We start from the raw sequence: 25,901 nt of genomic DNA, 5'->3' as shown, positions 1-25,901 counted from the left end.
TCAAATGAACAGCTGTTTAAGGGGGGGGATTGCCCCTTGTTGGGCCGAAAAATAGGCAATTCTTTGTGAATTTTTAGTACAAAAACGGTTCGACGAATTAATTTGAGGTTTGGCAGGTTGTTTTATGGTGTCTTGAACTAGTGCTCTGAATTTTTGTGTGACAGTGAAGAAAAAAACGTGGCAGATACAGAGAGAGCGTTGGAAAATAATGGGGTGGGCCTGGCGTTGGCGAAAAGTACTGTAAGAGTTATTCGAAATATAAAAAGGAAAATAGATTCTTAAACTATATGAATGTGGCTATGGCTGGTAGTAGATTTATTTTCGTATCTGTTACCGTTCCTTTTTTATTTAAAGAAGTTTCCCCGATTTTGAGGCAAAACTTGAGGCAAAACTCCTTCAAAAGCTTGCCATTTTAACCTTTTTTTATTTTTCTTCATGCATCTACCATCCATATCCACATTCATATAGTTTAAGAATCTCTTTTCCGTCTTGTGTTTCGGATGACCCTTGCAGTACTTTTCGTCAACGCTAGGACCACCCGATTGTTTTTCAACGCTCTGTATCTGCCATGTTTCTCTTTTCACCGTCACACAAAAATTCAAAGCAATAGTTCAAGATACAATAAAATAGCCTGCCAAACCTTAAATTAATTCGTCGAACCGTTTTTGTTAAAAAAATTCACAAAGACTTACCTATTTTTCGGCCCAACAAAGTGCAATTCCCCCTTAACCCTTAACTGGTATACTGTTTTTGGCAAACATGACTGGTATACTGGGGTCGTGGCAGACCCCAAATAAAAAAGGGCACAGAAATTTGTAAAGTCGACACTAGAGCAACCACTATGAATATTTTCTTCTTAGGTAATGTAGAAAATAATAGAAGCGTAGAGAGTTAAACTATTATTTTAAAATTAATTAGAAATTTAGTTTACCAACTTAGGCAACCGAAAATTGTACATCGAACTTTGGGTGCTTGGGGTCACGAGCGACCCCAGGATACCCGTTAAGGGTTAAGTAGACTGGAATTCGGACCTGTTTATCTTCAATTCGTATGGCCATTTAATGTTTCACAATTATACTTGCATAATTTCAGAATTTTAAAATATTTGTTATTTTCATACATGTACATTAATTTTGCCCTCCGGACGTTCTTGCTTTCTGTGTACTGTTTGCGTCAGTCATTGTTCAACCGACTCGTACTTCGCACGCTTCTATCAAGCATGTTACATATAAGCACACACAGTATTTAGTTATTCAAACTTTCCTTGATAAACGTCTAAATATTGACCGAAACGTCGGAAGATGATACTTCTTATATTCAAATTAGCTTTTATCCTTTTAATTGGCCGAAACTGTGCGCCGAAATCATATGTTTTAATTTTTTAAAAAAATTTTACGGTCGAAATTCCAACTTCATTATTTATGTATATTAACGTTCACAATTAACGGAACGAGAAGCGTGTAAACACTCTACGAAATTTCGCTACAAAGGGTATCAAGGTGAAATTAAATTTGCTTAACAGGCGGGCCTGTGTGAGAAAATTATTGAGAGAGAAAACACTCAATTAGATTGAAACGTGTAGCATTTGCGGCACGATACAAAGAAATACAGTAATCCATCCGCTTTTAATGGAAAAATGTGAAATCTGCTAGTACGTTGCCGCTGGAAACAACTAAATCACCTTCCACCCTTGAATTCGCCAAGTGAAATAGATTGAAATCGATTTTTACGATTGAAATCCTCGAATGCGCTCTACCGATAAAACTCCGTTGGTAATCGCATAATCATATTGTAATTTAGCGGTATTTGAATAAACACGAAGCAACGTTGCAAAGAAAGGTGGAGCAGAAATATCTGTTTCGGAATATCCACGAGCCCGTTACACCCACCAGCATTGTCAACTTGAATAATGGGCGGCAAAACGATCGATGATAGTTATCGCAGCGTAAACAAAAGAATGCGCGAGCGGCTGTTAGGTGTTAATACGAGGTCGTAGACCGTGTAAGCAGTGACAGCGAAAGGAAAAATGGAGTATAGTAATAGCCGTAGAAATAGGTGCGGCTGGGGAAGGCCAGCAGAGATATAAGAGGGTGCACGTAATGGGAGTTACGTTAAGAACGGAGGAGGGGTAAATATTACATAAGATAGTGCTTCTCCCTTTTCTCTTTGGTTGCAGACCTCGCGGATGTGTCCCTTCAGTCGATATCTGCTACCCTCGATATCTACCACCCTCGCCTACACCTTTACCTCTTACACTCTTCGCGCTTCTTTATATTCTCCCCTCCACAAACCCGTCCCCGGACCCATTATCCCGCCGCTTCTCCCTCAGCTACGTGCAAAGTAGGCAAGTATAAGATTTACCATTTAGTCTGTGAAATGATGCCGTCACTATGGAGACGGTTACTTTAATTCTCCTCACCTTGAAACGTAGAAAATCGAGTACACGCTAAGGAAGGAAATGGGACGAAGATATTACGCAGCGATATTTAATTGTAATCTATTCGTATTCTAATTAGTTAGTACGACTGACTTTCTCAATCTATTACCCCTAAATAACTAAATGTTTACTACCTCTACTTTGGAATTTAAATCGAAGTCAGCCTTGATTTTAAACTGTGAGTGTAAAAATTCGATCCACTTTAAGGTTTCACGGTTTACTTTTAAACGAACTTGTGGGTACTGCTAATGGGGGCATAGAATAGTGTGGCAGGTCTATTTGCCTCGGTTAGTCTGATCTACAGCGATCTAATTAATTTCAAATGGCTTTTAATAATTTGAATTTGTGGTAAACATTAAATCTTGAGTCACCCCGCGTTCTACCAAAGCAACATGTTTCTTACAGCAGTGGATTTTTTTTAGCGGGAGAAATGATCGACTTAATATTTACAATATTTTTTGCACATCTGAATTGAAGTAAGACATTGGCAAGTACACGTGTGCGAATGGTGATCACTTTTCTAGCTTATTCTGTCTATCACAATGTATTTGTTCATTGTGAATATGAAGGACACAGCAAAGTGCAAATGGGGCACTAACTGATCCGAATGCACGGTTGTTCCTTCCCCTTTTCTCGCGAAGCAGTCTCGCCATACTCCAAAGACTTTCGAACGGACAATACTAAGAATAAAATATTATGCCGGTGAACATGGGTTCGCGTTTTCCGAGCTAATGCCACCTACAATTTGGTTAAACACTCGACTGTTCCTTTCCTGAATCTTCCGCGTATGTTCGTGTTCAAGCACAGACACACCCACGTATACGGAGCCAAACGATTTATAGACTTTTGATTATTCGAAAGAAATACAAATTTCCAACTTGTATCACGTTTGTGCAATTTGGAAATAGATCACGATCAAGGAAAACAGTAGGAAAATATATAATTGGTAAAGACACACTGGTAAGGACACAGACCTAACCCAGACCGCATTCTGTTTATCTCAAAGTTTGATGTAGAATTAAATGAAGTGTCCATACGTATAGCTATAGGTTATAAATCCTCCACTAACACAGGGCTGCAAAATTGAGGGTCGTAAACACTTTTTTAACAATGTATGCTGGTTTTATAGAAATTTGCACGTGCAAATGCAAAAAGAACCTCAGAACTGCTCCATCATCGCGAACAGTTTTTTCACCACTTGCACTGACGTGTTTACGTTGTAATACGCGATTGAATGAAATTACTACTGAATAATGAAATGTGGTATGCAATTTTATTGCTTTTCAAATACTCAGAACTCAAAAATATATGAAAAGCAGCTAAAATATTGAAAACCGATTTCCCATCGCAGGCCTGTGTAATCGAATGATCGATAAATTACTGTCGTACAAGTAATAATAACAGTAACACAATAATTATCCGCAAATGACAATGTAAACGCGTGATATAAAATACAGTCACGTAATAGTAGTACACGATTACTTGTACAATAACCTGCCGCCCTTATCCACGCACCCCATCTTCTAAGCGTATGAAAAAGAGGAAGGCCTTCAACGTACCTGACCTCGCAGGCGATTTTTTTATCTTCCTCCCACCTCCTACGCAGTAGAGTCCATCGTAATCACAAGAAAAAGCCAGAAGGAAAGAACGTCCGTAGACAAGGGGGGATACACAACGCTCTATTCCTTCTTTTTTTTTCCATTCCCCCTTTTTTTTTTGTATGTGTACACTAGTGTACGAATACACGTAGCACACGGGACATAGTAGCGGCCACGTGCATAATGTATGAGTGACGCGAAAGCCCGTCATTTGAAGCCACCCGGCCGCTTTCCTTTTGTGACATCGATCTGGTGGCGTCTCAATAATTCAGCACGGGAACAGCGCAAGGCGCGCGAGCACCAACGCCATTGCCGCGGCCACCGTCGGTGTACCATCGCCTGCATCACCGCCGGTTGCACCGATACCACCCTCAACCCTCCTCCGTTTCGCCACGCTCCCGATGCGCTGACCACTTACACGGGAACACCGCTCTTCCAACTCCGACCCGTTCTGCCTTCTTCCTCACGGCCTCAACCGCCTGCTCCAGCCTCGATACAATCCCATCCACGTTCCTCCGATCAGACTTATCAAACCCACCCACCCCATCCCCTCCCGCAGCTCCCGACGTTTAACCGCCTGGCGACCCTCTTTCTGTGTTTCAGCCCCTCCTGCTCCCGCAACCCTCCTGCCGCGCGACCTCGACAATGCCACCCTTGCGTCCGGCTGTCACTGACAAGCGGCCAACTCTCGGCTAACGACAAATTAACACCAGACTTACGCAAGCTGTACATGCGCGGCGCGGTTGTTTTGATGTTGGCAAGCTATCGAGAAGTGTGCTTTTTTGCGAGCCCGGGTACTGCAGGAATGCGGTTTCCTTTGTGGGATAGAATAAAGCTCTTCTTGATTATAAAAGAAATTGATTCTATTACTACGGTATAGTGAATAGAATTAGTGAGCAACACAGGGTTAAGGGGTCAGTCCACTGTGACGGTTTGAAAAATTAAGCTATTTTTAAAGATTTTTTTCTCCGTAGATACAACATATAATGCAATAAATCTTTTTGGTATTTATTAAGCTACTCTTATGTTATACAAAACAAAATTTGAAAGAATTTTTTTAATTTGTTTTAAAACTTAAAACGCAATTATCACAAAACAACATTTTTTCAAGTGGTGCAGGTGATTGCAAAAAAACTATTAGACCAATCAGTCTGAAATTTTTACACGTTATTCAGAATATCAGTGGCTATAGCCGGGGCCACGGAAACCTTTTTGGATTAACCATTTCATACTTTTTACAAGGCAAAATGATTGAAAAATTCACCGTATTTCGATATATAAACTTCAAACCTCCGCCATTTTGTTAATTTTTTATCAGTAAAAATAATCCTGGTTCCGGCGGTAACCACACTCATAATGATTACAACACACTTTGAATTTTTTGTTTCAAATGCGCCGTTCTCCCGGAATCACCTGCACCAGCACTGCATTGCTTTCTCAAAGCGCTCGCATCAGTGGGATATATATTTAAAAAAAAAACTGTTAAGAATTTAAAATATATTTTTTTTATACTGTCAATAAGTGTATTAATATGTAGACAAAACCTTATTTACGTTGGACATTCCGTTTACTAGAAAATAAATCCTAAAAAATGACAATTTTTCACGACTTCACAGTGGACACCTTAATAGGTTTGCATTGAATTTCCGACTCATACGGGAACATCCCGAACCCGGAACTTCAAAAAATTCTGATACTTTGTGAATTCCTAGGAAATTTCCTCCTGATTACATCGCAATTTTTGTTTGCTGCCCAAATTCACTCTAAGCGGATTTAATTGACCCCTGAAAATCCAGTTATTTTCCGATTTTGTGTTCTAACTCGCGAACTGTAAAATAATTTTTTTACGAAATGGTAGATCTAATTAAAAGAAGTAACTTTTGTCTGGAAACTTTCTTTTTATCTCTTACAGTTCCCGAGTTATAACACCAAATCGGAAAATAGTCAAATTTTCAGGGGTTAATTTCACCCCCTTGTAATGAATTTGGGTAGCAAACAAAAATTGCGTTGTAATCAGGAGGAAATCCCCTACATATTCACAAAGAATTTTTTTAATTTTCGGGCCCGGGATCGTCCCTTATCAGCCGCATTAAATTGTAGAAAGATAATAACATTAAGTGAATATTTAAACAATTGACTTATCGAGATGTGATACCTTTCAACGAGAACAAAGTAACGTATTTAATACAACTTTATTTCGCGAAACAAATAGAACATGAAAAACCACGCGATATTAATTTATAAGGAATACAGTATAAATGCTTTTGAAGCAAAGCAGGAGACAGAATTCACTAACGTTACTTGCCCATTTAGCGCTGTTTTTTGTGAATCGTTGGATATCAGTTTCCCGCTCGTGAAAGGGAGGAAATATATGGACAGCCTTGCGTAGCATATTATGTGCACATAGCGTTGCGTTAGTTCGGTAACTTATTGCTAAAAGAAGAGGAAGGTAATAAATTATAAAAATATCGTTTACATGGTCGAGCGAGGAATAATCGTGTGCCGTGAGCGATGCAGCCTAACCGGCCGCAAAATGGGGTGTGGCGTTTGAAAAAAAAAAGGGGAGGAAGAAATTTGAAAATTATCGATTCCCCGCGCAATTCACTCGAGTGTGCCATGTAATAAACTTCATACGCGAGTGCACGTCATTAGTAGGGGAAACAACATGGCGTATTCCTTTATATGTGGATGTCCGTCGATCGATTGGCCTCGTTTGTCGGTTCGTCGGAAGGTGTGTGAAAATTTAATTAGAACGACAATGATATAACGTTAACGTTGCCCAGGTGCCAGCACCCACGATTTTCCTCGACCTGATAATTAAAGGGCGCTAAGTAAAACGAAATTAACATCGAAGCGAAATATTTCATTTCGTTGTTCTTTCTCATTAACGGCAACGAAATTTCCGCTCCATAACATAATGCCAGCTACAATGCCACCGCGCCATTCCCTTAATACGTGGTAAACAGAATGAAACATTTTCCTTGAACACTGGCAGGTATGCAACGGTGAACTTTGACTTACGTTGTTTTGAAAACCCAGTAGGTACATACTCGGTTAAAAGCTCGCGGATCATCCCCCCCACGTTTCTTGTTTATGCTGACCAGAGAATCACATAATTTGAAGTGAAATCACTGACTGAAACCTTTATTAAGGTGAACGTTCCAACTTATGCTCATGTCCCCATTTCTGCTCATTTCGTACTTTTCTTATTATTATTATAAGCGTTACGTTTGTACTATAGTTGCAGCAAAATAATTCTAAATTATTTGAATATTTGCCACGCGAGTGTTGCACGAGCTTGGGGCTAATCAAAGTGCAGCATATGCAACGAAAAACTTTTAAAATGAGAGACTCATGATTTTTCGACCGCGTTCTAGCTGGTTGTACTAAGGAACAGCGTCACTATTGGTATTCGATAATTGGGCAGAAAACAGTTTTTGCAGTAAAATTTAGGAATAAAACAGATACCGTATTGTGCTCTGGATGTAGATTTTTTTTACTATTTTTAATTTTTTTTACGTAGAAAACAGGTGATTAGGTTTATGGTCAAGTGTATCATCGTTATGTCCGCATTTCTACTCACCAAAATTTTAGTAACATAACCTCACAATTCAATATATGCTGTAACCTCTATTTCTATTCGAAGGCATTTTATTTTTTGTTAATCATTATTTTATGCTTTACTGTTGTGTTACGAAACATCTCCATAAAAGATGTAACTTATTTTTACCTGAAAAGGCAACACATTATGTGAGCAGAAATTGGTACAAATGGTGAGTAGAAATACGTATACTCCCTGTCATTTAAGAAGGAACCTGCCGACCGACGAGTTTAGGCCGGTTCTGCGCAGGTTGACGCTCATTGGTGCCGGGAGAAGCCACTATTGGCTGTACCCCCACCAACGCTTTTTCGGAGCCAATGAGCTCATTCTACATGCGCGAAACGGGTTCCTTCTTAAGTGACACGGAGAATACGTCGCTATTTTTCGTGAGCAGAAATACAGACATTTAGAGCATTGTATTTAATCACAAATTACCAATAGTTAAGCATCTTGAAATATATTTCTTAAATAGTTTTTGAATCGGTGGATTTATTATTAATGAATTAATCAATTACTCTGCAAATTCTGATCACAAACAAATTTTTTACACCGTCTTTATGACGAGTAACCTCTTAAATGAGCAGAAATTGGGACATTCACCTTATTCGTAAAATTTTACAAAATTACGGTACAACAACTAGCTTCGTGTGTTTGTCTTTCTTAAACTTTTGCAGAATAATACTAAATGTTTACAGTGTATTTTCGCAGAAAGTAACAGGTTATCAGATATGGCAGATATTTTGGCCAATACATTACCTGTCCTAAGAGAAAGTAATTATTAATCATTGCTCTTTGTTAAATTTTTAATAGCACTTCGAAGAAAGCTATTATGTATTCTTGGCATCAGCTATCTACCACATTATGGCAAGACCATAAGTAATTATCTTAAAGCACCCAAGAATATAATCTTAATATATAAAGCAGAAAGCTTCTAATATGTTTGTGTGTTTGTCTACCGCCTAAAAACATTCGAACGATAAACTCTGGGATCACAAAATGTGCCGCTGCTCATTATGGTTGACTAATCCAGATAAATATGACTATTTAAAAAAAAAAAATTAAATAGTAAAAAAAATTTTTTTTTATAAAATCAGAATTTAAATTTCGGGCGAAGCCGAGTATTAAAGCTAGTATGTACATAAAGCAGAATCGTATAAATTTCCAGAGATAAACGAAGGTCCCTAATTACATTTCTGAATAGTTGAGCACTGCCACGACGTAAGCATATTGTAATCGTTCATCTTTTCCACGCGAGTAGGCTTCAGCTCTCGTTAAAAAATACTTTCTGCAAGCGTAAAGGAAAAGTTAGCTAGAACTACGATTTTTAAGCTACCACTTGTCGTTTGATGGAACTTTGAGACTCTAAGATACTTTAGTAGCGTACTTTATACGAGAAGCCGATTATATGTATAGCTTGTTAAGTCGCATCTAAGAAGTAACACGCTCATTCAATATGGTAGTGGACAATACACCGGGAAAGCGGACAATGGGAGCGACGAACGGAATATCGAAGGGCGCGTTATACATGGCTGGAGGTATACCGCCTGCAAGCCAGCATTTTCCTTTTCTTAGCGTACAAACATTTAATTTTAAAATAGTGCACAACCAGGAACAGAACTACCCTCAAACTAACGATAAGACTTCACCACTTCTCCTTTTTCTCCACCGAAACATTTTATTTTAAAATCACATACAAATGAAAGCAAAACTCATTTCTCTTGAGTTTTGCGACCCCTTTCTTACCCAATGAACATTTTTATTTTAAGATAATACGCAAATGGAAGTAGATTTACCACGCACCGTGATGCCGTTGAAAAAAAAACCCAAAGTAGGCTATAAAACTAAAGAGAAACGGTTCTTTGTTCTCCCCCTGCTGCGGCGCTGTTACATAATTCCATTATTTATAGCCAATACTCAGTAGACCAGGGAACGAGACGAAAGAAACGGGAGCTCGGCTTAGGCTAATTAATTTTGGAAGGCCCGATGTCCAATTGTCCCCCTGCAGCGAATAGAATTCCTGGGAAATTTTAGGTACCCGCATTACAATAACTTGAGCATAAGTTTCGTGCCCCCGCTGGCAAAACAATTACGTAAACTGAAAAATAATGTTTGTTCGTTACTTTTAAACTTCACATAATTCTGAGGAAGATAATACACCAGGGGGGATAAAAAGTAGGGTAATATTTAGAGGAAGTGAGAGAATTCTGTTTTTAAAAAACACTACGCAAGCACCTACTTATTTTTTAATATAGAAATGTGTACGCTCCTTGCGATTATGTTACATACGAAGCCTTAAATGCTTTTACGGAACTTTAGTTTACTGTGATTCCCGGCCGTTTAATATTTCGTTTATATTTAATTTTAGCTTAATATGGACATTTAATTAAGTCCATGTATAATTAAATTAGTTACACATTGGTTTGGGAAGTATACGGACGATTGCAGCGCGCACGAGTTAATGGAGCTAATGAATAAACACAAATGCGTGTATCCATTACGCGCGTGGTAAAAAAAAAAGCAAGTACGGGAGATTAGATCGCAGATACATATGTATATATGTACAAAAGTTGTTCCACCTCGTACAGCCGGTCTAACTTTTAACGCACCTGGACTAGCTTCGATGGATCTCCCCTTCCTCTTTTTCCTAAAGCCCACCCTTGGAGCACGCGGCGTCTGTTAATTTTTTTCTCCCCTTTGAAACGCCCAGCTCTGACTTCTACTCTGCTGCGCTTTTTCAACGCTCAATCGATTGGTCACCGATTGAAGCTCAATCGTAATCTATGCTTTCCGCTTTTGCCTTCTGGCTTTTGAGATGAAATTCAGTATTCTCGATACGCTGGCCGGAGTTTCAACAGGTTCGTATATTAGTTGAACCGTTCAAAATAAATGGCCTACCATTCTTCTCCCCTTTTCTACCAAACGTGCGATATCCACTATCCATTTCCGCGTCATTTTTATACGGAATACAACAGTGAGGTAATAAAATTATTAGAGCCACCTGCATAAATCGACGATTTCAAATTAAGCCTAGTTATGTACACAGAATTCGTGTTATTCTTTTATGATTTATGAATTTATTATTATATTATTATGAATTAGTATTATGAGTTATTAATGTCTGCAAATTGCGAATATACACTTGGCAACGCTGAAGCCAACATTATCTGTCACGTGAATGATTTTATTCCGGCACAAAACACGAGAAACATATTTTTCCCACGGTGGCTCTAATAATTTCATCGTAAAGGTGATAGGTGAAAAATGTAGTTTCACCGATTCTCTTAAAAATTACAGCATTTGTTGATAACCTTGCAAAAACAAAGTATGCCGAATTTCAACGGCCTATGTCAAATAGTTTTCGAAATATTTAATGTTAAATTTTCGAAAATTGAAACAAAATCGGCTAACGCGTCATCACTTAAACTGTAATATCTCGGTCATTTTTAAAGATAATGCCACCGTCTTGGGTTCAATTTAAAGCTGAAGGAACGCTTTCTCAAATGGTGTATATAATATTTTGTTTATTGTTAATAAGCTTAACAGTAACCGATGTCAAAGTTTTAAATCGCGATTGGACGTCGTTCTCACCCTAGGTTCGGCTTGAAGAAAATACCATTCGCTTCGTTAAGTCTTCAACTAATACATACCTTTTTCAAAAAAAGTGGAGATTTTGGGAACAGTTAACAAAAAAATAAAACTTACGATACTGCACACCGTTTGGAACTGCACGGACCCCATGGTCAGTCCGCACGCACGCGTTTTCAAAATAATAGCCTAGTGTAGGAAAGTATTTATATTCGATGGGTTAAAACAAATTTTTCTTTCAGTGTTTTCGGTATTCTCGAGAAAAATAGTAGGAATGTGTGCTACCTACTATTGCTAATATTTTATGTGGTAATATATATATATATGGTTTGAGAAAGCATTCTTTCAGCTTTAAAATGAACCCAAGACGGTGGCATTATCTTTAAAAGGGACCGAGATATTACAGTTTAAGTGATGACGCGTCAGCCGATTTTGTTTCAATTTTCGAAACTTTAACAATAAATATTTCGAAAACTAATTGACATAGGCCGTTGAAATTCAGTATACTTTGTTTTTGCAAGGTTATCGACAAATGCTGTAATTTTAAAGAGAGTCGGAGAAACTAAATTTTTCACCTATCCGTGTTGACGTGGAATAGCTCTCTAACAAAGGAAGTTAGACACCCCGAAATTAAAAAAATTATGCAACTTTGTGCGCAAGTAGAGTAGGTGCTCCACAACGAAATCCTATTTTTTGTTGGTGCCATAGTGCGGTTTTTTATTAGTGAAATCACCCCTTGAAAAAATGCGGAATTTTCTTTTTCGTGGAATATCTCGAGAACAGCTAGAGATATCCAAAAGAAGAATAACCAAAAGTTTCATTTTTTTATATCTACAAAACTGCACAAAAGTAATTATCCAATTAAAGATTGGTGGTGGGGATAACTTAAAAAGTTATCTGTATATTTCGATAATTATTTTACGCAGTTTTGTAGATATAAAAAAAAATGCAACTTTCGTTTAAACTTCTTTTCGATATCTCTCACCGTTATCGAGATATTCCGCGAAATAGAAAATTCTGCACTTTTCCAAGGGGTGATTTCGCCCTGCAAAACCGCGCTGTGGCACCGACAAAAATATGATTCCGTTACGGAGCACCTACCCTACTTGCACAAGGTTGCATAATTTCCGAATTTCCGGGTTGCCTAACTTCCCTTGTAAGTAAATCTACGCGTATTCATATTCTTGCCTGCGTGCTTCATCACAGGATCAACACTTATTGGTGATGGAAACGGTCCTTTTTATATGGAGACCACTCGCAGATGAGGATCGCATCTTAAAAGTAACGTTAGGTGCACATGCGAGTAGATGCAAGTTTGCACACGTAATAAGAAATGAAAAAGTGCTTGCTAAGAGAAGACAACTAGACGAGGAACGCATAAAGAACGTGACTGAGACGTGAGGAGCCATAAAACTGAGAAGAGCAGATTAGAAGGAACGAGGCTGTACGATAGATGTCGAAGAGTTGTAAGCTGAACTCTGGAGAGTGACTACCGAGCAACGAGTTACTTACGAAGGGTTGCTAATCGCGGACTCGGATACTGAGGAAACTCGGTAGAAGGATCTCCCGTGGGTTAGCGGGGAGGGCTGGCTTGGAGTTCACGATCACATCAACCATGGCCTGTGGCTTCTTTACAACGTATACGGTACATGAATAATATCTGGCTCAGATATTCGTTCCGTGATAATATCGTTCGTGATCAGGTTTTGCAGTATCCTCGGGAGACCAGTGCTTCTGCCTATGCTGAATCGATATCACCCCTGAGAACGTTAAAATGTACTTCCTTTGCACTGATACAACTGTATCAGTATTCACTGAGCTGCCCCACGTACGGTTTTATATTTCGCTACACACATTCAAGTACCTTTTCGAATAAGCGAGTAGCCTATCTCAGGGAATGTCAATGTTCAAAGTTTTGTTTGCCTAAACTTTTGAAAAAGTCGATAATTATCTGAATAGATGTGTATGTTAAAAGTGCAGAAGTTTTAGAAACTAGTGCTGAATGTAAAGTACTGACTTGCGACATGGAAAGGGCTAGTGCCGAATTCAGACCGTGAAGCGTTCAGGCTGGATCTGAAGAGTATTCCTTTCTGCAGTTTTCGAAAGTCTGTAGACCTAACTAATGATTAGATAAGAGGAGGATGGCTTTATTCCTTAGTCACTAAAACTTCAGTATCGCGTGTTGCAAGTACCTATCTGCTATACAACTCTTAACAAATAGACTCTTTAATAACTTACGGCTGACAGAAGGTTAGTCCTGCAGTTTTAGATGACGTATACGTTTCCAAGGACTTGAGTATAATTGAAGAATGTCAAGTTTCCCTAAGAAGCGCTTCATGATACTATTGTCAATGGTAGTTGGCTAATCCAAGCTGAACACCAATTCTTTTACCTAGTTCCCTCCGAATTAAAGACGGAAGCAGCTTTTTGAAAGGCGCGTGTAAAATTCAGCGAGTCGCGTAGAAGTCTCCATTAGTTATTTTATAATTCTATCTACACTCACAGTTCTCTAAGATGGTCCTTCAAGGGGAGTTCAACCTTGCATGTGGTAACAGAGTACTTCTTAAAAATAAAACTTCCGGATCGAGAATTCATTGAACTTTCAAATTTAGCAACACTTGAACTTAGAGCTGTGCTTTGGACTTCGCAAACAAGTCTCTAAATTTTAAACATGGCATTCTATAATATTTCGAGTCTTAATCTCTACTTTCGCATTGAAACTTAAAATTGCAGTCTACATTCAATTAACTTTATATGAACCAACCACGATTTATGACGTAAGTACGTACCTACGTGTTTGAAAAATGACTGAAAAGGTCATGGAATTGGCGTTAGCTCTGGAACTCGACAGTGCGATTCAAACTTCAATTCGTATGAAATATTAGCTGGAGAAGCATGAATCATCGCTGTACATGTTTAGATATCGATATTTCGTACGTGACCCTGGAGAATAATATGCGCAGACAGGATGTTATGAAGTCTATTTTCGTCGACGATAAAATCAAAAGGGAATCTATGGCCTATGCAATCTCTTTCTTCTTTTTTTTTTTATCGAAGGCAATATCTGCACTTGCCTCTGTTAAGCTTTCGCGGGCGAACGGTTCGGATGCAAACTCCAGTTATTAGGACGAATGCGTATGACATGACCGAGTGGATCCGATGAAGATTCGTGAGACGAAAAGGGTCTGGAAGGGTCAGATAAAGGGCTTAGTCGTTGCACCCGCAACTCGACAGACGAGCCGTGCTTGATAGGGGATGAGTGGACGTCTCGTAGCTAGTCGAGGATCATCCGTAATTTATGGGAGATCGATCGACTTCGCATTGAGCTGCCACCCAGTGACGTAATCGATCGCGTGCGATTACGTCACAGGATTCTATCGAATTAATGGGAGTACGTAAGTGCCAAATATGCAGAGGCATCATCCATACCAAACGCCTGTCCTCGCATGTCACGAAAAAATGTCACGCAACGCGCGGCTAGACCGACGTAAACGACTGCCTGTCAACAAGATCAACTTTACCGCATTAAATGTATGTACCCTCTGCCATATAACGTATGCTACTTTACTTATTCCTCTATAAAACCGTAGGTTCAAGTGCGATCGCGAGCGAGATAATTCACGCTGAGCAAATGGTACCTGCATGCATGTGTACATACGTGTTCATTAGCTGGCAGTTTCTTAAAGTTGTTAAGTCATCCTCTTTGACACTTGCTGAATGCTCCAGGGAAGAGGAGTTGGTATTGCAAAAGTGATGAATTATCTTGAAGTGAATCTCGTGCTTGCTAAATAAATATTCGAATAGAGAAAAATAGAGTAAATATCTGTATTAAATAAAATTATTAACGTGCAAGACTCATTCTAGATCATGTGAGGTATTCATCGGATTTTTGGTACCAATATTCTAAGACCGGGATAGTTCGGCCAGTTTTTGGAAAAAAAATTGCAGAAGCATCGTTGTTTTTCACATTTTTGATAAATTCAAATATTTATTATCATTTTCAACCAAAAGCATTGGCACTGCAACTGGTCGGTCTCACCCGCATGTCGGGGTTAGAGCGTCCACCCACTACGGGTGAGATCGACCTTGAAAAATAACAAAAAGTTTAGCTTACGAAAAGTATAATACACCTTGTAAAAATAAATTAAAAACGAATACATACGTATTGTTGGGGTGACACTGTAGTTTTATGCATATTATATCTCCCAATATCGAAATAGTGTAAATAAACTTACCTGTCTTTCAAGTATCATCAGCACTGTAACTTGGTCTAAAAACTTTCAGACTCGCATAAAGTCTTAAGTGTTTCTTATAATTTAAACATGGATTTGTGACAATGGTCAATGCAATATCAGGAACAAGATCAATGACACTCTCTTGCGTCAGTCTTAGCCTTCCTGAACTCGCGTGTTGGTCTCACAGACCGGCGAATACAAAATTCGCTTATTTTTCAGAAATCATTAATCCCCCGCGCCTTGTACTTTCTAAATAGTTCTTAGGATGACAACAGTAGCTTTCCGCACACTTTTGTACGTCACACCCTTTAAAGTTACACCCGAGTCATTATGCAATGAAAAATCACGCGAGTTCAGGGAGGTTAAAATATCAACACCGGCCGGACTCTCCCGGTGGTTGAACTATACCGGACTTACCCTATAAGGAAATATGACGCGGCGCTTTTTATCGCCCCCCGTGTCTGCAAATTTCCTGTCGTTCTCTGGGGAAATTGATCGCCTAATCCATAACGTCCCAGATCTCTTACTTTCGATATCAACATTCGAGTTTCAAAGTCCTTTTCAGACCTCATCGTCCTGAGGCGGAGTTCCCTAAAGTCATCAAAAAGCAACGCGGCCTGGTTCGTTGGAGTTTTCCTTACGAACTTTCACTTGGTCCCTTTCTCCGCCTATTCCCATCTTCGCCCTCATCACTGAGTAAATATTTTGTCAACAGTTCCGAAGGATGTTGCGTCTCATTGATCTTTCTGTTGGTAGAGGCAATTTGCACTGTCATAGAGAAGGAAGTAATTTTCAGGCACGAAAATACGGATCAGGTTTCCCTCTATTACGTAAATAAGAGAAGGTACTCAGGCGTAGATTCTTTCGCGGCAATTTAGCAAGCACGGCCCAATTAACAGGTCCCAAATATAATTAAACATTAGCAAACTGTATTTGCATATCACGTGAAAAGAATAATGCTAGATAATTGCAAACTTTGAAAGTCCTCGGAAAAGAAAAACCCAAAATCTTGCGTATATGTACACACACGGAAACATGGAAGGAATTCAAAATATTATCTCTTAACGCAGTTTGCGGTATATCGTTATATAGAAGTTTACACAATTAATAATATTGCAAGTAAAACATACATAATAGAACGACTCTAATTCGATAACACCGTGTATTATTTATCTACTTCGTATTATTCGCAAGAAAGTGGGAAGCTATACCGCGTCCACCCCCTTTTTAGGTTTTCCTGGTCCCCCACTCTTCCCCTTGCCATTTATGGAATTCTTAACACATATCACTTTATAATATCTATTTCGTCTAAAATACACGTAACTTTTTGAATATTTTACGTTTACAGTGACAGAGCACTTCATTCGAGTAGTACCGATTTTCGAACTTAGAGGGGTTATTTCTTCCCTTAAAATTGAGATTGGGCAAAAATAAAAAAAGACGTGTCTCCTAGATTTTTCTGCTTAACAACATATTTGAAGGGAAAACAAATCGGCGTCAGCCACCTCGATAGTGGCCCTTGTCACAAGTAGGTATACTTGAATAAAAATAATTATAAACTTAATAGAAGCAATATAGGTTTTCTCTTACTAGTAAAGCAGTTAAACGTTTGGAAAATCTAGAACTGAAATCAGTACATTTTCGAGTGTTCGCGAGGGAGAAACGTTTCATTCTAAATTGGTCGATGAGAAATCCTGTCCCGGATCGAAAGTTACGTCTTGCCGGGTGGATTCATTCGCGCCGTGCCATTTCACGTATCACGACGGGAGACGAATCTTTCGCACGGTATACCTGAACGAGACCGTACTTCGTTAAAGCCAGTTTCGTTTCGGAGAATCACGCGTCGTCGTCAGTCCCGCGCTTCATCCACGGCCCAATTGGTGCAGGAGCGGCACAGCCGCTATCCAAATCCGCCATTATCGGAACTCTTGCCGCCTCAGTAGGTACCTACTCGTGAAATTGTCGATGGCAGGGGAAGAAAAAAGGAAGGAGACGAGAAAGGAGGAGGGCAGAAACAGAAGGGGAGGAAGACAGACTACGCGAAGAATGAAGGAGAGCGGAGAAGCAACGGGAGAAGAAGACAGGCATAGAACGTCCGTAACGTCGGAAGAGCCGGCAGCAATTTCCGGTGGCTTTTGTGCGCCCTTTAAAAATGCGAGCTACGGGGATGCCGAGAGGGCGGAGAAAAGGGGTAGCGATAAGAGGTCGGTAGAGAGTTTTGCGAATGTACATACGAGTGGTCCTTCTGGACCAACAAATCCCTAGTCGAAAGGAGGGAGGAAGTCAAGAGGTTAACTGCAGGTCCTTCCGCGTTCTTCCTCTCCATTCGCGTGCTTCATATTTCCCTTTTCCTACGTTACGTTCTGATTCGAGTTTATCTTCTTATACGGTCCGAGCCAGCGGGGGGGGACCTATTTCCGAATCATTCTGATAATGTGGAGAATTTCAATAACCTTTAGCAACGTGAATGGTCTCGGGTTCTGGGAACGTCTCGCTCATCGCCCGATTTCTACATTCTTCGACTGTAGCATTCCATTTTATTTGCAATCTATATTTCTTACATTACGTACGTGTACCTACTCGTTCAAATTGTCGCGAAAGACCCGTAAGAGAAAGTGTTTATGTGCACGAGGATACCTGTTGATAATTTCTCCCGTTTCTCTACAAAGATTTCTCTTTCTTGCAATCAGATAGGTACACATTTACGTTACCTACGAAAATAGCCATTACTTACCACCGAAATAGTATTTCGCGGAGATGAACATCTTTGGAAACTGTTGCCGCGTAATGTGCGGAAGGAATAGAGTTTAAATACTGACTACTGTTTCTACTTCTTTAAGGGGTTATACCTAGTCAGGCGGCCGAAAAGAGGCGAATATTTGTGATTTTTTTTTGAAGAAGCGGAAGCGTATATTTTTACAGAACTTTTTGCGCTTAAAAGAGCAACATTTAAAGAACATTTGGTAATTTTTTCGTAGAAAAATACTTACGTTTATAATAAAATAACAAGCGACATCCAAGTAGCATTTTTAAAAATTTGGTTTGGCGGTGAGCATTGCCATTCGGAACCAGATTGTCTAAAATCAAAAAACAAAAAAGATTTCGTTAGTATATTAATGTATCCTCAGGTTGACGGAGAGAATTTTCCGAAATATTAAGTTAAAACAACATGGCAGCTATTTAAAGTTGAAATCATGATTTTTTCGCGTAATTTTTGCAGGAAAAAATCAGGATTTCAACTTTAAATACCATCATCTAAAATAAAAAATTCAAAAGAATTTACTTATTATATTATGTTATCTAGTATTTGAACGAAGGATTCTTCGAAATATTGATTTGGGAAAAAATGGCTGATGTTTAAAGTAAAAGTTTAAAATTGTTATCATAAATCGTGTCTGAAAAAATCCTTCGTTCAAATACTAGATAATATAATATAATAAGTAAATTCTTTCGAATTTTTTATTTTAGGTGATCGACTTTTGAGCAGCAGTGGTCACCGCAGAAGCCTTTTTTCAGAGAACCTTCGAGTGATGGACAATAACTTAGTTATTGATAAATATTTTTAAATAAAAAAATTACGATGCACGGTACTAGATGCAATCCTTAAAAGGAAAAAAGATTTTTTGAGAAATGTGCTATAGCTTCTGAGTAAAAAATTTCCAAAGACCACCCTTTTTTCAGCCTCCTGACTGAGCATGATCCCTTAACCGTAAGTTAAGCTTTATCGAATTTCGAAGATGGACCACAAAATTATCTAGAATAAAATGCCTTACTCATTCACACTGTCACAGTTTTGATTACTTGATCTTGTGCTTTAGTACCTATTGCTTAATCAGGTTTTTCTTAGCTCTGTGGTAGCCGAAACTGTGTAACTTTGTTAGCTCAAGTACGCGCGAAAATATTTATTTGCACTCATTTATGGCAATGCTTTATTAAAGACTTATAATCTGAGAGCCACTGATTACACTTTTTGTGTCTCATTTCGACAGGAATTGTCTATCCTTTTTCTAACTAAGTTTATGCTGAAAATCAGTGGGCAGGCGCTCTGGCAGCTGTTCTAATTTATGGCAATTTTTTAATTTAAGTTACTGTAAAATTGTTCGTTCATAATAAATTCTTTAGTACTATATTATAATGCAATTGCAAGGTAAACTTTGAATGGCTTTAATATTAGCTGTTACAGTCACTATTAGACACGTTACAACAGGTGTTCGAAAGCTTTCCCTGTTATAAGAATGCATGCACCAATTTTTCGTACTCTTTCACACTTGGACCGCAATAATCAATTTAACACTAAAGAGATCGTTTAATTTTTATATATTTACGACCTGTAAATAATAATTCAATCATTTATTTCTGACGGAGCGCTCAGAACATATTTTTTTCTAAAAAAATTAAGGAAGAAATTAACTTCCAATTAAGACTCAATACAGACTTAAATTATTACAGTTTGGTACTCCGGGATACTGGCATTATTTAATTTTCTATGAGCGCCCAATTCACATCGCGTCAACCCTATTTAAACTAACCACCCCCGCTGTAGCTTGTGCTCTACTACGAAGTTGTCGCCCAAAATTCATACATTATATTGTTACATATAATCGGCCTGCAAATTTCTCACGAAGTCTGTATAATTACTTCACATAGAATCGCTTCAAACGTGCAAAATTAGCCGGTTATCGAAGATTTTAATGATTGAGAAAACTACGATAGAATTTTACTAATAATCAATAAAAGAAACCCCAAAAATTACTGAAAAAATTACTCAATAATAGAACAATCGATAAATATAGATACATTAAACCTAACACCTTCCCCCCCCCCCCCTCGCGCTTACAGGCAATTCACTTTGTTCGTTGTAACGAAAATTGTATAGATCCAAATAAATAATAATTAAAGTCTGACTCGCAACTGTCGATGTATCGTTTAACGAAGGTCGTAACTCGCTAGCCCCGCTAATAGATATCATTTCATCTCATTTCTCAAGGAGGACCAAAGCCACGAGGAACGTTTTCCTATTACGGCTCCGCCCAGAGGACCCCGGTTTCACGCGTAGGACGTACACGTGTACATATGATATATAGGAGCCATACACATATATACGTACCTCTCCCAGGGATGGAATCCCGGCCCTTAGTACCTTCCAAAGCCTCCGTCTGCCTGACCGTGTCCCGGTTTTCTTTCTTTTTTTCGGGGACACCGGCGTAGGATTCTGAGGGGCGCTCGCGCGCTCCTTTGATTGGCCACATGCTATGGGGTTTCATCGATATAAGACGAGATAGGACAGAGACGATCGGGCGGACAAAGAGGGTGGTATCGAGAGACTCGGTTAAGAAGAAGACAGAGGGTGAATTACAAGGACAACAGGCGGAGGGAGCAAAAATGAGTGCGGTGCTGGGTGGGGGGGGGGAGCAACGGAGGAAGATAGAAGCAGAGAAAGCGAGAGGGAGAGGGTGAGAGGGCGGCACGACACCACGGGGGTAGGAGAGAGTGAGAAGGGCATATATCGGTTGCTCCGAGGGTGCGTGAGCTTTCTCTCAGAGGGTGCGTAGAGTCAAAGAGGGAGACGTCGGAAGGAGAAAGGGCCGGCAGGGTCGCAGAGGGGGGCGAGGGCATGGGAACGGGGAGGGAGTAGGGGGATAGATGGAAGAAGGGGGATGGCGGTCGGGAGGGTGGGTAGTGGGGGATGAAAAGGAGAAAACTAGAGGGTGCGTGTAGGCCTGGGGAATCAGTCGCGGACGAGCTGCGTTCGGGGTTTTATCTGTAGCTCTGTCCCTTCCGTCTCCTTCACACTCTCGCCGCGCGCTGCTTCCCTATTCCTCTTGCTCCGGCGACACGCTCCCGCATACGAACGCACGCGTACACACGCGCACGTACAACCCGCGTAGATGCACATGGAAGCCCGCGCACTTGATACAAACACGTATATCCGTGGACTACAATAGAAGGAGAGCACAGCGGCAAGGCGAAAGAGGAAGAACAAAAGAACGAGCAGGAGGGCGCGCACCGTGCTCCTCTCGCGCAGTGGAAAATCGCGGTCGGGAGAAACACGTGCAATATAGTAACCGCTTTAGGTAACTCTCGAAGACGCGCATCTGCGCAACGAATTAAACCGTACCCGTGCCGTCCTGCGCCGTGACCGCGCGCAACACTCGACAGTGAACCTAATTCTTTTTGTTTACTTCGCTTCGCCCGCTGTGATTCCGCGGGCCGAGCGGACACCGCCGAGGGGACTCTGTGTGTTTTGTTCTCTACAGCGGCATCGCGAACGTGCGCGTCGACACTGTCACAAATGGTTCACATAGTGGAGGTTGTATCGTCGCGTCGAAACGATTTGCAAATGGTGAGTGAACTTTTCAATGAACTCCCCGCGATCTTCCTTGTCGCTCCTTTGTTCCGCGTCGTATTACACATATGACGTAACAGCGGCCTCTTGGACCAAGTACTAGGCACAATGATACTTCAGCTAAATACGTCTAGTCAATGAAGAACGACAAACGATCCTGCGTTGAGAATCGATTTGCAAACGGGACATTCTGTATTTCGCGCGTCAACCCTTAACTGGCATCCTGGGGTCGCTCGTGACCCCAAGCACCCAAAGTTCGATGTACAATCTTCGGTTGTCTAAGTTGGTAAATTGAATTTCTAATTAATTTTATAATAATAGTTTAACTCTCTACGCTTCTATTATTTTCTACATTACCTAGGAAGAAAATATTCATAGTGGTTGCTCTAGTGTCGACTTTACACATTTCTGTGCCCCTTTTTATTTGGGGTCTGCCGAGACCCCAGTATACCAGTCAGGTTTGCTAGAAACAGTATACCAGTTAAGGGTTAATATAGCAAAGGAAATGCGTGCTACCGAATAGAGCCGGGGAGCCTTTCGTATAGGTGGTGTTTCTTCGGGGATATCGAAATTCCAGTCACGAAGCCGTTCACGATGTATGACTAGCCGAGGAAATGCATAGCGCGATCGTAAAAACGGGAACCGGCGGCTCCTGTATAGACGTCCCGATAGACGGGCGCGAAAATGCACATGGATCCGTGGGTTTACGAGCGACCGCGGATTTTCATGCACGTCCCCCTTTATATCGGCCGCCCGTTCACGCATCGAACCCGTAAAAGATTTTTCGTGCGTCTGTTTACGCGCGGTTATTTCTGGCGGCATGTGCGCAACCGTTACGTTATATGTATCCATATGTCGTACAGCCTGTACGCGGAACGTTTACAATAGCACCTCCTCTCCCCGCTTTTGCATACGGACAGACACAACGCACGTGTGCCACGCACACGCGTCGCAGGAGCGCATATTGGGCGCGCGGGCGCGCTTAGGCTGCGGGCTCACGTGAAGAAACGCAGCTGCTCGATAGCGGGCGTGCCTACGTTTCGGCCTGCCTCGAACATGTCCCGTGAATCGTGCGCGTCTTTATCAGGGGGGTAGATAACGCGCTTCAAGCGCACTTGAATTTACGCGGCACGCGTAACGGGGGACTTTCGATTTTCGATTGCGCGCAACGCGATACGTGAACCGGGGCGCTTTCTTCTTGCTCTATTACGTCGAATGGTTCTCGATGTTACTTTCGTGATAGCGGCTCCTAGAAATATATACAGTGGCTCGCATTAATATTCGGACACTTTTTGAAAACGCGTGACTTTTTTAGAATTGGTCCAAACAACTTGAGTTTTTTTTAGAAGCTAGAAGGATTAGTTTGCTAAATGACAGGTTTTGTTGTTTTGGAAAAAATGTGTTGGTTGGAATAGCGAAAAGAATAGTAAAGGTCGATTTTTAAACTTTTTTTTGTGAGCTTGTAATGAAAATTTAAAAAAAAAGTTTGTAGATTGCAGTGAATTGTATACGTGCGTAAAATTTCATCAAAATCGGTTAAAGTTGCTCCGAACTACAAACGTTTAAAGATCGCAGAATAAGGGCGAGAATCGCTGATTTCGGGAATTTTCGCGACTTCGGGAATTTTCGCGATTCTCGACCTTATTCTGCGATCTTTAAACGTTTGTAGCTCGGAGCAACGTTAACCGATTTTCATGAAATTTTAGGCACGTATACAACTTACTGCAATCTACAAACGGGGTTTTTTGAATTTTCATTACAAGCTCACAAAAAAAAGTTTAAAAATCGACCTTTATTATTCTTTTCGCTATTTCAACCAAATATATTTTTTTTTTCAAAACGACGAACCGCGTCAGTTAGCAAACTAATCCTTCTAGCTTCTCAAAAAAAACTCAAGTTGTTTGGACCAATTCTAAAAAAGTTATGCGATTTTAAAAAGTGTCCGAATATTAATGCGAGTCACTGTAGGGTAACTCGGGGTAATCTGCCACCGCAGGTAATACGCCACTCCTCAATAATTTTTTAAATAATGCACATATGCCGTTATCATTTGCACTGATTCTGGTCAATTTAGTGTAACTGCTAAGACGACAATAGATTTTGGCTTTTACCTTCTTTTATTTTTAGTAAATTCTGGTAAGTTATAAAAGTGTCGTCTTGATCTATTTTCACAATGTAACTAGAATGGCGATTATACAGTTGTGCGAACAGTTATTCAAAAAATCAATAGATTGTGACAAAGTAGACTAACAAAGGAATTTTACAACCTCTCGCACATCCGTTAACATTATTTACTTTGTCGAGAGATTTTCAATCCTTCCTTTTATGACCGTGTGGAGTAATATGCCAAATGGTTGTCGGAATTATATGCTAATATTTTTATAACTCTTTCTATTTAATGCCATCGAGTTGTATTTCGGTATTAGAAAGACGAAAGTTTAAAGGAAGCTATTCGAATGGTGAAGGAGGCTCGTACTACAATATACATAACTAATTTTGAGAATGTAGATTTTTTTATGAGAATTCGACTGAGGCAAAAAATGACAACTACTGTGCAATATGTGAACTATATTATTACGATAAAAAAGGACCTAAATGTGACTGGGTAAAAACTACTTGTTGCAAAAAGTGGGTCCATTTAGTTTGTTAGAAATAGCTTTTTTCAAATATATTTTACGTTTCGTTTCGTTGAAATATTTGTTATTAGTTACTAATAGCTTGAATAGTTTAAAATATTGTTGATTCTGAAAAATTGGAGTGATTAGTTCGCACTTCATAGCTTTTGGCATATTACATCAGACCTTGTGGCATATTTACCCACCACTTGGGTAATATGCCACTTTCGAGGACTTTTGTATTTGTACGTTTCTCATTGAACTATAAAAGTTACATATCTTTACTTACTAGTCAATATACAGAATTAGTTGCACTTTCATATGGTTTTATCTATTTCCCTGTATCTACTTATACTTGTGAGATATCGCGTTTCAAAGTTAACTGTGGCATATTACCCCGAGTTACCCTACAAAGCATATCTGCGGTTGGTACAGTAGGTTCACGAAGCTGTATTCGAGTCGCACTCCAGAAGATTTTTTCCAAAGTTTGCACAGTGACAGGGCTTCGTAGGGATCGATTTTTGCGTTTGCTTTCGCTCGAATGTCATTTGGATCGAGGGTACAAACATAGCCTCCGCATCGAATATTCTAGGTTCTATGTAACCTAGGACTTATTTAAACTGTTCAAACGAGACGAGTGCTCCAAATACGCAGGGGTTATAGTCAATTCTCAGCACTTTTTTTAAGCGGCTTTATACTTTTCAAGGTTCCCAAAATTCAAGAAAGTGAAGATTTAAAAAATGTTTAGATATATTATATTATTTTGAATGCTCTTCGTGGAAGTGCTGGAAAAGTTCTCATTTTCTGGTAAAAAAAGTTCTGCCAACTTCGTTCCCTCGGCGACGCAACAAGTAATATTAAATAATTATTTCCAGATCCTTTTTTAACATCGATACGCTGCCTAATTTATTTATTTTAGCATTTGCACATTTTCTTGTCTATTTATTCCCATATTCCTTACATTTTTCTGAAATGTCCCAAATGAAAAGAAATTAATATTTGTGGAGAAGGACAAAGCGGATATAATTTCAGATGACATGTATGTATATTAATTAATGAAGCATGAATTTCCATATTTAACCCTTCGTTGACACACCTCTTTTTTCGATCAACTTTGACATACTGGCTCACACGCAGAGTAATTTTTGAACGACTACCATTCTCATCCAAAGAATCCAATCGTTATGAAAAAAATCATGGGTCAATTTCAAGGACTCTAGAATGGATCCCAATATTTTTTCACTGAAATTTTATCGCAGTTTTTGCAAAAAAAAATATCTAGATTACTATATGTAAGGAAAAACGAAGGAAATCTTTAAAAAATTGAAACTTTTACAAATTTCAATATTAGAAGCTAAACATCTACAGAGTTGCTGTTCAGATATAATATTTTGAGAAAAAAAATAGTCTGTAAGTCAGCTTTGGAAAAAAGGTATTTATTTTGCATATAGAAAGTAGGCAATTTCGGTAATTGAAAGAACAGA

The 25,901-nt window shown here is 39.5% G+C and overlaps 1 protein-coding gene across 15 annotated transcripts in view; it reads left to right on the top strand.

Annotated features, from left to right (window-relative positions):
- The window catches only part of Bru3 (CUGBP Elav-like family member bruno 3), a 516,822-nt gene that overhangs the window by 315,489 nt on the left and 175,432 nt on the right, over window positions 1-25,901 (top strand). For 7 of the 15 annotated variants that reach the window (XM_076821683.1, XM_076821674.1, XM_076821672.1 and 4 more), the window contains exon 1: window positions 21,696-21,799. The exons of 4 other annotated variants lie outside the window; for them this stretch is intronic. In XM_076821683.1, the coding sequence (XP_076677798.1) occupies window positions 21,749-21,799 (51 nt within the window). In that variant the 5' untranslated portion in view covers window positions 21,696-21,748. Of the gene's footprint in view, window positions 1-21,695; window positions 21,800-25,901 lie in introns of those variants that run through there. 4 more of the 15 variants (XM_076821677.1, XM_076821675.1, XM_076821671.1 and 1 more) reach the window with 3 other exon arrangements.

Source organism: Andrena cerasifolii, chromosome 10 (genome assembly GCF_050908995.1).
Source record: "Andrena cerasifolii isolate SP2316 chromosome 10, iyAndCera1_principal, whole genome shotgun sequence".
Classification (NCBI taxonomy): Eukaryota; Metazoa; Arthropoda; class Insecta; order Hymenoptera; family Andrenidae; genus Andrena; species Andrena cerasifolii.
This window is presented reverse-complemented; position numbering and strand designations above follow the sequence as displayed.